At 47.8% G+C, this 12,500-nt stretch overlaps 1 protein-coding gene across 1 annotated transcript in view; it reads right to left on the minus strand.

Moving 5' to 3' along the window:
- LOC126569714 (cyclin G) overlaps window positions 1–12,500 on the minus strand; it is an 18,997-nt gene that overhangs the window by 6,193 nt on the left and 304 nt on the right. Inside the window, exon 2 of the mRNA XM_050226988.1 lies at window positions 5,997–6,694. Within this exon, the coding sequence (XP_050082945.1) occupies window positions 5,997–6,674 (678 nt within the window). The 5' untranslated portion in view covers window positions 6,675–6,694. The remainder of the gene's footprint in view (window positions 1–5,996; window positions 6,695–12,500) is intronic.

Consider the following 12,500-nt stretch of genomic DNA (forward strand, 5'->3'; position numbering starts at 1 on the left):
GCATGAATACGCAAATGAACGCGAGAACGAATGAAGCGTGCGATTACGCGATGTCCGCGTGTGTTGTATGTATCTCGCCAGGAACGGCCACCATTATCAACATCATTACACCTGAACGGATGGACGGACACACAGCAGCGGCCCCGAGAGAGGGTCACAAGTCAAAGGAGATAGTCCGAACGAATGACAAGTCCACCTGTGCGGTGGAGGAGCATAACAACATCGCTCTCAGTTGGAATTTGCCCACATTTGGGTGAGCATTTTATTTTCTACTTCCATTGCACAAGGCCAATCGTATTTACATAGGTTTTCGTTTCGTAAAAATACACTTGTCCAATGGAAACAGGCGGAGGAGAGTGCCTGAAATCCCGGCCACAGAAACGTAGCGCAATGTGGTTGACATTGAAACCGAAAATAACGTCTTGTACGCTGTAAAATCGTGACACGGGGACACCTACACGCATGCATCCTCGCACGGGGTCGCACACTAGCGTACTTCCTCCTTTCTCTTCAACTTCATCGTGCGTTTTGGCGTCCATGGGCTCATCATCTGCTGGCAAAGCGTTGGTCATAATGAATATACACGCGACGACCTCTCTCTCTCAAGCGTCCGTCCGGGTGTCACATCCTCCTCCTCCTCCTCCTCCCGCTCCTACCAGTAGATATCTGTTTGGCTCGCAGCAGGCCACACCGTTGCCATCAGCGATTGAGAGTGTGTTGGTGTTATGCGACGAGAAATGTGTGTTATGCGCGCATAACAAGTCGCATCAGCTGGGGTACCAGGTCATAAAACGAGACACTAGCAAGCTAAACTGGTTCTTCCAGTTCCCAATTTTCTCCGTTTTTGCATAGCTACCACCTACCAGTGGCGCCATATGCCGTCGTTGGTGTACCAGTAGTGCCCATTAGAAACACTAGGAAATGAAAGATACGGTCACTTTGAAGCCGTAGCCTACTAGGCACAGTATTATCGTGAATAATGTTTGATTCGAAGAGTAAATGAATCTGCAACTGTATGCAAAGCCACTGACTCTGTTCCAGATGACGCTAGTTGTCGCCTTTTGGGGCGCGTACTTTACGTTGGGTTCCCTCCGATGTTCTATTACAACCGGATTGGTAACGCTTTCGTACCTGGTGCATGACGGTGGTCACGCTATACGCACACAAAAGGATGACATACGTCAAATGGTGCCAAGCCCAGCACCCGGACCACCACCACAACCCCCGGGGCCAGTTGCATTGACTTCTAGCTTTATATGTTTCAGCAGTAACCCGCCGTTGCTATGAGAAGAGAATTCGCGATATTTAAAACAGATCGGCCGGACAACCACCTACAGCAGGAGCGTGTGTCGCGAATGAACCGGCGAAGCGTAGCAACCCGGCCGTACACAATAGAAAACAGAGCATAACAAAACAAAACATGGCATCAACAGAAAATGTACTAAAAATAAAGGTGTAAGCAGATTGTTTCTAGACCATTAGTGTCCACACAATCAGTAGGCTCAGTGAGTAGCTCCCCTGTGTCGGCACTAAGCCATAATAATGAATAATAGATATTGACGACGATCGGCAGCAGAGTGTGGTGAATGAGGGCGGGCGAATAAATGAGGCAGATTGAAATGCTGCTGCTGCACTCTCTCTACTTTTGCCTCCATAATCCAACGTTTTTTTCCGGCTATCTATCTGCTATTCATATGTAAATCCATCCAGACTCTTTCTATATTCCGGTTCGGCTATCATAGGCCGTGAACGCTGTTAGGCTAGCTAGTACCGCGCTCTCATCAGCTGCATACCAGCGATCCTCCCACACGCAAACAAACTTCGACAACATGTGGGAGAAATTATCATCAAACAACGGCACCACCAGACGACGCTAGCGGGCCAGGCCATATGCGTTGAATCTGCCTACAAAACAGAACCGCTCACAGCAAGGGGAAGAAGAAGGAACTAACAATAAGAATCAATTCTTCCATCCTCCTGTATTCTAGTAGTTCCGCTACAGCGAACGCGTAAAACACAGTTAACATCATCCAGGAACAATGTTCTATTCTCTCGTATGTTCTTCTTGGACCACAAAAACGTGCAGCATAACCCTCACCACCATAGCATAATTACCAACTGAACTGTTTAGCGTCGCTCACGGTGCTACTGCCGTTCACGTTCCGGAAATCTGGCATGGGACATTGAACTGACAGAACGAATATCACGCTGTTCATAGACACACGACAGGACAGAGAGACACGCACATGGTCCACACTCATGTTGTTCCATTTCATATTATCTACACAAGCAACTGACTGTTCTGGATAATAAGATACCGCGTGTATCCACGCAGCATGTATTCATTCAAATTATACGCATTTATTTGCGTAGCGGAAGAAAAGATACTGGGTGATGTGCCGCCAAGTATTATCATTTTAATATGCCCCGCTAGTGCACGTTAGTCGGAGATGGTGTCCCCTTTTAAATCACATTTCAATGTCAAACTCTGGTGGATAAAGCGCTTCGTGTAGAATGAATCAACAATCCTGCGAATCCACACCGCTATAGACAGGTTGGCCACCATTTAATCTTATCACCAATCGTTCCACGGAAAGGATGACCAGCACCTTCGCGCGATTCGCTTATCATGCCATCACAGTTATGGCAGTTGTGTTATGTCTGACGTACATTCGACGGTGGAGAGCTTGGTTTAGTCTTCGGCATCAACAACCGCCTCCTCCTTCGTCCACCTAACCTACTAGAGTACAGAGCATGTGTTTATCACCGGGTTGGCCAGAACAGTTGATTACCTTCGCTGTGCGTTGTCCTCCCCTCGAACGGTCGTTCACCTTTCAAACCATTTGGTTCGCTTTTGCGAGCCTTGAACAGCAACTGATAATGATAAACCACGTCAAGTGTTGGAACAAAACGAAAGAAAAAAAAGATCCATCGCAATCTCATCACATTTTGCAGCCTCGTACCACCGAAACACAGAAGTCTGTGATTGTGAGTGTGTATGCATTGAGTTCAATCAAAAATGGACCAGGAGCTGGGTAGGCGTCGGCTCACAGCCGTCTGCGCTGCGCTTGGTTGCGCTGAGACAACAAACAAGGCTTCACAGTCGCGCGATAAGGAAGTTAGGGGAACCCTTAAGACCGACGCGGTTGTGTACAGGAAGGAGTTACAACGGACAGCCATGTTGTTTTCGTTGTTCATTATCACTTTGTGCTCTATATATAATATTGATACAGACCCGATGCCGAAAGCGCTAACGCGAGAGAGCAATACGATGTTGTACTTATTTTGCGGAACGATTGAGTCCATGTGACCACCCCATGGTGGTGGTGTGATTCCTTATTTTTGCAGTACGCAATCGAAGCCGATTCATTATCACCGTTTTTTTTTCTACCAACTCAGACTCGATTATCGATTTAACAATTTGCACACCATGCGAAATGAGTGGCAAACGAAGGGATTGAGGGGGACCACGGGATCCTGTATAAAGTTTTCTTCAGCGGCAACAATGAAGTCAAGGAATCAAAGTACAAAATACCCTTCTCGTCACTGGTTCAAGAAATAAGCTTGCTACCACTGTTGAGAAGTGTATGTGTAGGGCACTGCAACAGTATAGAAGCAGTATCATATCATGGTAGGCTGAGTGACGTTCGGTGATGGTACGCTTGAACCTAGTAGGTCACTCCGCGGATGGTACGATGATAAGAGAAGAAAAAAAACGCCTCAATCAAGCCCTTCAGACGGTAAAGCTTGAGTAAACAGAAAAAAAGGTAAATTTAAAGGCCGTGTATGTATAGTATAGTGAACTCCAATTGCTCTTATTACAAACACATTCTAATGAAAACTTTTACATTATTCATCCACAAATAAACGAGCTTTTGCTGTGGCCAATTTCGTTAGGTTCAAGGGTTCGGACTTGCTCCGGACCGGAATCGAGTAAGCCATGCACACCAGCAAATCCTTGAAATCCAGAACCCACCATATTCCCTAGGCTTCAACGATCCTATCTCCCGCTCCAATCATAACCAGTTTTTTGCGTTCTTCGAGCCAGCCAAACAGCGTCATCGTGCGTTTGTGGGCCGATTTTTTCGAGGTTAAAGCAATGGCATGAGGAACAAAAAACACAAAATAAGCCACAGCACGGCCTCTGGCTTTGGCTCTAAAAATAAATGACTACGTGATCACGACGCAACACTACTCACACGCGCAGACCCTCTGGTGATCGTAGTAAACATTGCCGCCGCCAAAACGCACACTCGCGGAGCATGGATCCACGATGCTAGTGTGCGATGGATGGCAAACCTTCACAGTGTATGACGTCTGGAGACAAGGGGACAAAGTTTGGTTGAATCCGGTTGAGACGCTACGCAAAAGCATCGCAAAAGAGTAGAAGGGGGCGAACTTGAAATTGGACAACGCCAGACGTAAGGGTGCTGATGGTGTCCGTAGAGAGGGAGAGTAATATCGGATTTAGATGAAACCTTAATTTTCAGAAGGAATACCAAACTACAAAACCTCCTGCTGTGTGGTTAAAGCAGCAGCGACTCCCGCCTTCGACCGAAGCCAAACATGTGTGAAGCAAAATGAGAAACCATTTTGGTAACATTTTGCAACGAATCGCAATGTTCTGCCTTCCGGTGGGGCAATCAACACAGGAAGCACGCTACCATGAGCTTGTGAGTGTCACAAAATGGTCCGACAAGGGACAAAAAGGATTGCTGAAGCATGAAACGATAGATGGAGTGTGAGTGGAGTGCATGGAATTTCAATTTTAATGCAAAAACAGGTTTCCGGTTTAACCTCTTGCATTATCTCCTTTTTCAGCGATAAAACATGAACCAACCACGGCGATAAAGCTGGCGTATCTTTTCCAAACGAAACCTATATACCATCTTCATTATGCTGGACAGATAAGGTGGATGAGGTGATACTCTCCGAACTAACCCGAAAGAGCAACTATGTTTATCACCTTGGCCACCACGAGGAGCTAGATAACCATACTTGGCTTCCGCGTGCTGCAACGCAGCAATTGAAAACAATATATCAATGTTTTCACTTTTTCTCTGTTTACCCCGCAGCTATTGCACTAATTGGCTGGAAGAGTGCGTGAGTGATAAAACGATTTACACACCGTCCAGTATCTAAATTTCGCTAAATCGTGCATATGAAGCAGAAAGGCTATCACTGCCCCAGCCTCGAAAAGCAGCCGATTTGTTGATCATATTTCACACACTCGCCGCCCCGTATGAAACACCTAACGGGGCCACTCCGCCCCACCATCTTAGAAAAGCGAATTTGCAAAACACGTGCAAAAGCGGATTCGTCTGAAATGGAGGTAAAGTTTCACTTTTTAGCTGAAATCGTTTAACCAGCTTATAGCATGGCAACCTAGACGTTCGTGAAACTCGGCACACCGTATCTACGTCGCATGCCTTGACGGTTGGGCAACCACCAGTAGTGCACGCACCACTCCAAAGGCAAGTGGGCATCATGTTGGTGGTGGAGGCATCCTAAACTTTACCTTGCAACGAGGCTATTATCGTATGATCGTCGGTCAATACACGTGCCCCATTGGAGGAGTCTTCAAACCGTGAAGAAATGTGCACGTGTTCGGAAGAGTGTGAAACAAAAATGCGTCACATGTGGTATGGTATTTGTACCCTCTTCCACTCGCCATCCTTCGCCATCACCTCTCCCGCAGCCCATACTTGAAACTTTCGATTTTGCGTTGTACGTTCGCCCACACTGGACGAAATTCCCTAGCAGTGACCGATAACAAGCGGACGCAACCAACGGGGAGAGGGCCCAAAAAGCCCAAGCTGTGCACGTCATTTTCCCGTTGCTTGCCTGTGCTTGCTAACGACGCTCTACAATGAAACAATTGTGTTACGTACTTTTATCAACTTCTATGACGCGAGGGTGGTCGCTTAGTTAATAATTAGAACGAAGCCTGAAAAGCTGCCAGTAGATTAGCGCACGAGCGATATTATTGGACTTACCATTGATTGTTGCGGCAGGTAAAGGTTCGGTTGGTATTTCGGTTCCATGGCGAGCAGCTCACTCAGCTTGGCCATCATCTGCTCGAACGTCATCGTCGTCGGTGGTGGGGTCGATGGCGATGATGGCTGTGCTGAAGCGGCCGCAGCGGCATTGGCGGCTGCACCGGGAGCTGCTCCTGCTGCTCCAGGACCGAAGTTGTTTGTTGCAGAAGGTGATGATGATGATGATGCATATGTGGTGGTGGTGGTGGTGTGGGATGGTGACAGCTTTTGCGGTGAGATGCACTTAGCTGAGGCTTCAGCTAAGTCCTGGCCATCGTCATGATTGGCGGTGCCAGGGCCGGCCGCGGTATCCATCATCAGGCGGTGGTATGCCTGATGAGGATGATGATGATTGCTGTTTCCACCACCGCGGCGGCAGCCGTGGGACGCCAACAGAACTCCATCAGCAGCATCCGGTGTCCCAAGCCGGCCCTCCTCTGACGACATCCGCTGGTCGTGATGCATCGTCTTGCCGGAGCAATGAACGTTCGTCGATGGGCTCATCGCCATCATTGGCACGTCGTCGTCCTCCATCATCATCATGCTGGAGGGTAGACCGTGGCCGCTGATGCCGATGGGCTGCTGGTCGATGTTGTTCATGCTATCGACAGAGTAGCAGCGCACAGGGACAGACATACTGAGGGCTGGCCTAGTACCTATATATATAGTTTGTTTCAACCAAATATATATTGGTTTCGTATCGTTTTGCAAACAGCGCGTCCGAACGGATGTGGTCCGAGTGTGTGCCCCCGAGAGGGTGATAAGAAAAGCGAAAGATTTAACAAGAGGCGCACACACAGCAAATGGGACCACACAAAAAAGGAAGTTTTTTGTTCCGTTCCACAGAAGGTGAGTAGATAGGTGATTACAGACGCCCCCGCAATTCAAGACGGGTGATTTAACGTTAAATTTAATCAATCACAAGGGGAAAAAAACAAGAACAAGAGATTCGTTGTCGTAGAGAGAATGGTTTAATTTTGATTGTTTGTTCTTTTTTGACGAGGATTTGACTTGCTCTTGTGTATTGGTTTGAATGCTGCTGCGCACAGCGGAGACGACACTCACTGTAAAACGAATCGAATCGATCGCGGATCGATTGATCGTTTACTTTAGTGGATGTTGGCTGACTCCGCGTTTAGTGTGCGATTGCGAAACGATAGGTACTATTAGCGTGGCGCGTTGTTTGGATGTCTGGCAGAGAGCAATGCAGGAAGAAAACGATCTCGCAGCACTATCTATCTGCGTCTTCTGCCTACTCTAGCCCGCCCAAAACTATCTCTCTGAAATGTGACACTCAGAAAGTAAAGCCCTCGAGAGGATTGCACCTCTTCTTTCTCTCTATCTATTGCTTGTGGCTACGCGTGAAGGCTGGATGTCACTACTACGAGCACGATATGATTGTTGCGGTGCACCGATCGAGGTGGGCTTCGACGAGTATACACCAGTTAGTTCCGCGATGTTCGAGAACAAACTTTAATACTCTTTTTATGTAGCTGCTTCGCTCACACCCTTGATCACACAATGCAACAACACAACAAGCCTCAACGCGCGCAGAACAGGATCTGCAAGCGATCCACGACAAGCTAGAGAGCGCTACGGAGAGAAGGAGTAAAGTTCTCTACTTCTCTTTTCGTGCCTTTAGTCCTTTATTTCCCTGTTTTTTTTCTTATCTTCGTACACAACGGTCAATTAAATCTCGTTCACTCGCTTTGTCTGTACGCGTCTGGGCGTTCGCGTTAAATCGATCGTCACGATCTTCCTTGAAAGTTTCCACAGAATCAAGGATAACACGCGGCAGGCAATTGGCGAATGCCAATGAGACAAAGAAGAACCCGACGGGGGTTAATGGTTAAATGGTGAACTCAAACGATTCAAAAGACCTTCATACGATATTTCAGGTAAAAGCCTACGGTTTACTTTGGTTTGCACTTGCCGATAATGCCCTTCGAGAGCGTTGACGACGGGGATATCTGGGACGCTGATTTTTTTTGTTTCACTTTGACTCTAAATCTTATCACCAAATGATCAAACTCTAAGCGAGGATCGCACACGACAAAACTAGAAGAGTGATGCCGCCAGAAATCAGCAAAATCCGAGAGCCCCGTAAGAGAGCAGCTCGACGCTAACAGTGGGCAACGGGAAAGTGCGGTAACCAAACACGCTTGGCCAGGAACTATTTAATCTGTCTGTCCGTCTGTCTTTATGCCTGTTTGCCCAAATATTGGATTGGTTTGCTTTTCACAGGACTTTACGAATGCTTCAATAGTCTCCACTTACTTCAAAATCTGGAAAATTTGGGATATAAACGGTTAATACTCATATTCCTGCTGAAACATAAACGGGTGAAGAAAAACTGGACAATATATAGGATGTTGATATGGTGCATCATAAACAGGAGTGGAGGGTAATGGTTGTTTTATGTTGATTAGTTGGAAGAATGCAGAAAGGGATAAGGAATGCTTGGGATGTACAAGATGTCGTGCGTAAGAGGAGACATGTTGCTGTTGCTGTTGCTGTTGCTGCTGCTGCTGCTGCTGCGGTTGTGGTGGTCATATAGCTTATCGTTTTGCTACCACAATTAGGTGGCCACAGCAACCTGGACAAACCGGGGGTTGTCTGCGGTGATCGCGTTTACCATTAAAGGGCCAGACATTCTTCGGTATGGAATACGATATGCCCACACTAATGATGACTCATTAGTGCTGCGCGCCAGCAGTCCTACCTGGCCAGACGACAAATACATATGCAGTCTCAATGTATGTATACATACAGCAACAGCACACCTCTCCCCTGTTGTCACGGCAAGCGTAGGAAATGAGGGATAGGACAAAAACACAAAAACATAAGAAACCTCTCGAAACCCTCGAATGACCTTCCTTGCTTCGTTCTTGGGATCTTAGGGAGCTTTTAAATCATTCTGAGTCATTGTTGTTATCACGTAGGAATTCTAGAACTAGAAATGTTTTGTTTTCCTCCGCCGCTGGAAACATTGCTTCTTTCTGTTTCTGTTGCATTTAACTCCTATCCTGTGTACCCTCTCTGCTGCTGCTGCTGCTCTCATCATTGTTATGTCCGTCGCGACGGACGGACAGATGACCTAAACTGGTCACATCCAATCCAGAATCGGAGCAAAAAAGTGAAGGCTCCTTTCCATAACCCGTTCCACGGTGCCCGTGCACCAGACTTGCATCTTAAGCAGTGTGTGCTGGAGCGACGATGATGATGGTCCGTTTGACTGACGGGTGATCGTTTGTGTTCAAGGACGTTATGTGACTTGCTGATGCATGAGCGCATCGCATTGACTTCATGGATCCATCGTCTCTTAGTGAATGGTTTTTGGGGGGACGGTGAGATGAGGGAATTGGACTGCAATGTCCTTGAAGCTCTTTCTGTTCTGAGTTTGCTTTAACCTATTGTTCATGTATTAATCCGATAATTCATTCTTAATCCAAACAGTGCTTCATTGTCGATCGAATGACCGCTCGAGTGTTGTGGCTATTTTGGTTTAAGTTTCGTTTCCAAATCCTTCGAAACACAAGGCAATAGAGTTTGCCCTTGCCCCGATTCCGGCGACACACGAGAAGCAGGTGCCGCAAATGGTGGTGGTGCATGTTTGCAAAACCCTGCCCTCGATCACGCAACCTTTTTCATTCTAATCATTATGTAAACTAGGAGCGCGCTGGTAATGTAACGACCAGAGCAAATCAAAGGCACCGTAGGTGACCTCAAACAACCTGCACCCCTGCAGTACAAGATTAGTGCAACCCCCCGGAAGCGATCACGCTTATCATCACGCCATTACACAGCCCAAGAGGCAGATACTGTCATCGATGACCTGAGCTGTTTGTTAAAAAAAATGTGTAAGCTTAGATACGAGTTTCTAAGCTCACCGATCATCTACCAAACGCGTCACCCCTCCACCTTCCAACTGATACCTACACAATTCTCTGTTTGAGCAACCTAGTTTACATTCGTTGTGACAAATACTAAAACCTATTCCACTGTGACCCTGCGCTAAGTGGTAAGCCACAACCGAGGTGTGTGCGTTTGTGTTGTTGCCACTGTTGATCGTCACAAAACCACAATTGGCGGTAGTAGAGAGGTGGTAGTTTGCTTGTGTTGATAAGAAGTACACGGGGTGGCCGGCCCCCCGCCCTAAACCGCGCTAAGCTCGGTCACGCGTCACGCACGAACCCTGGGGATGCGACCTCGATGCAGCTCGCCCTCCGCACTATCGGAGACACATTCTTTGAACGCGTGCCAGGGTGGTGGTCTGCACTTTCCCTAAGGTTCGGAACAAACCACCACCAGGCTACCCCAGGTGGCCGGGGGTTTTGGATACCATTTGGAGCGATAACAAGAAGCATAGCCCACTCCGGGGCACGTGTTCCGGCAGAGCTCCTGAAAATGTGTGTAAAGGGCATTCAATTGGCTGCGTTGGGCACCACCATCACCACGGGTGTTCCAAGCTTAATCAGGTCACACGATGCGCTTGATAGGACGCTGGTTCGAGGTTCGTTACGGAACTGCTGTGCCCGGTGGTGCTGGCCGCTATTTCTGACTTTAGAATACATCCTCCCATTGGCGTCTCTGCTCTGAATCTCATTTTTCTGTTTTCGACCCGCTTACGGAAAAGGTGCTAAAAAGGGGGACATCTCAGAAACCTCTGGAACAAGGCTCCACAAGCCCGGGAAGGAGTTGGGGGTTGGTGGGTCATAGTTGTTTGTCGAATGACGCTCGAAAATGAGAGAAAACACACAAATCTGAGAGTGTGCCTGTTGCGAGATGAAATCCATTGTTGTTGTACACAAGTTTTCTCTCGCACGCTCTCTGGTTCCCTGTAGACTCTGAGTCTCTCTCTCTCTCTCTCTGTCTCTGTTTCTGCTTTTGGTTCCTGTTCCGTTGATGTGCTTGTGCGAAATGGTCCATCATCATGTTGCCATTGTATTTAAATTTATTCCCGTTTTTTCTTCCCCTGCGCCGTTTGCATGTCCTCCTTTTGCGACACGGGTAGTGGATGACTTGTATGTTGAAAAGTAAAGCAACACACCAGCCAAAACTCAATTCAGACTGCCCCGAGTAGGAGCGAAATCTGTTTTTGAGCATAAAGTCACCATTAAAATGATTTTATAATTCGTAGAGAGTTGAGCCAAAAGTGTCCTTCACAATGGACATGAAGAGTACCTCTCTACACAATAGACTTTTTCGAAAACTGAGTCCATTGGTGTGCGTGTGTTTTGCGTGTTTACAAGCCGTATTGTTTACTGTTGTGGGGGTGTTGGTGAATTGGAGGCTCGCACCTCGCCCCCTCCTCTATGTACCAGAGTGCGACCATTTTAACCCAGTCCCATCATCATCATCTTCCTCCGTGCGCATCACGAAACGAAACAGATGATTCCTCTGGCAACTCTCCATCTTCTCTCGCCTCCTCTGTTCCATTGCTTTCTTCGCCACTATCTCTCGCAGCCTGCTACTACCGTTAGCAACGCACTACTTCGTTTTCTTCTTTGAAGTTGAACATTCGCACTTACTACTGCCCCACCACCCCCTCTTCCATCTCTGTTCGCCTAGCCTTTTTTTATCGTTACCTAGCATACTCTGCTCATGCTCTCTCTTTCTCTCTCCCGCTCTGGGTCTCTCTGAAATCCCTACCGCGACTCATCACGCAACGAACACTGAACAGCGCGCGACACACACAAAGGAGCCACTGGTTGGTGTGTGTCTTCTGCTGATTTCATCGTCTCTTATTTAACTCTTCTGCTTTTCATCGTTTTCACTTGGCAACAGCTACATACCCACCCACCCACCCACCACCCAGCCGTCGCAGGCGACCTCATCACACATATCGCCTGTCTGCCCGCTGTATCATCACCGAGGCAAGGATGGTTGACGCACCGAAAAGCGTGCACGAACATGCTCTGGCGAGTACGCGCGTTCCTACACAAACGTCGCCCGTTGGCTGATGAAATTTCATGTTCAATCCTGCCCGTGCTAATGTGACACGGACCGTGCTGCTGAGGTTGCTGCTCACCCGCCGCGAAGATCGCGAACTTTCTCGCTCGCTCTCGAAGCATCGAAGGAACGAATGGCAATTTTTGATTCATTTTCTACCATATTTACACTGAATGGGAAAAGGCTTTTAAAACCATCGTCGTCAATTCCATTCCATTGTTCCATTCATTACCCAAGTCTCATCGTAAGACCACAAAAAGGAACCGTAGTCCCCGAGATTCACGCACCAAGATTTCGTAAATATCACCCCCCCCCCCCCCCCCTTGTTCCTCCACCCGTCCTCCCCCATCCAGCAGCTACGCATTTCAGACTCCACTCCTAAGCGATTCAAAATGGCCGCCCTGAGCATGCTTGTGTAGAGATCACCTCCTCGCGGGGCGATTTGCGTGACGGAACGAAAACTGCACTTTACACTGTGTTTCCCGTCGTTTGGCACACGTTACCGAGAGC

Source organism: Anopheles aquasalis, chromosome 2 (assembly GCF_943734665.1).
Source record: "Anopheles aquasalis chromosome 2, idAnoAquaMG_Q_19, whole genome shotgun sequence".
Lineage (NCBI taxonomy): Eukaryota > Metazoa > Arthropoda > Insecta > Diptera > Culicidae > Anopheles > Anopheles aquasalis.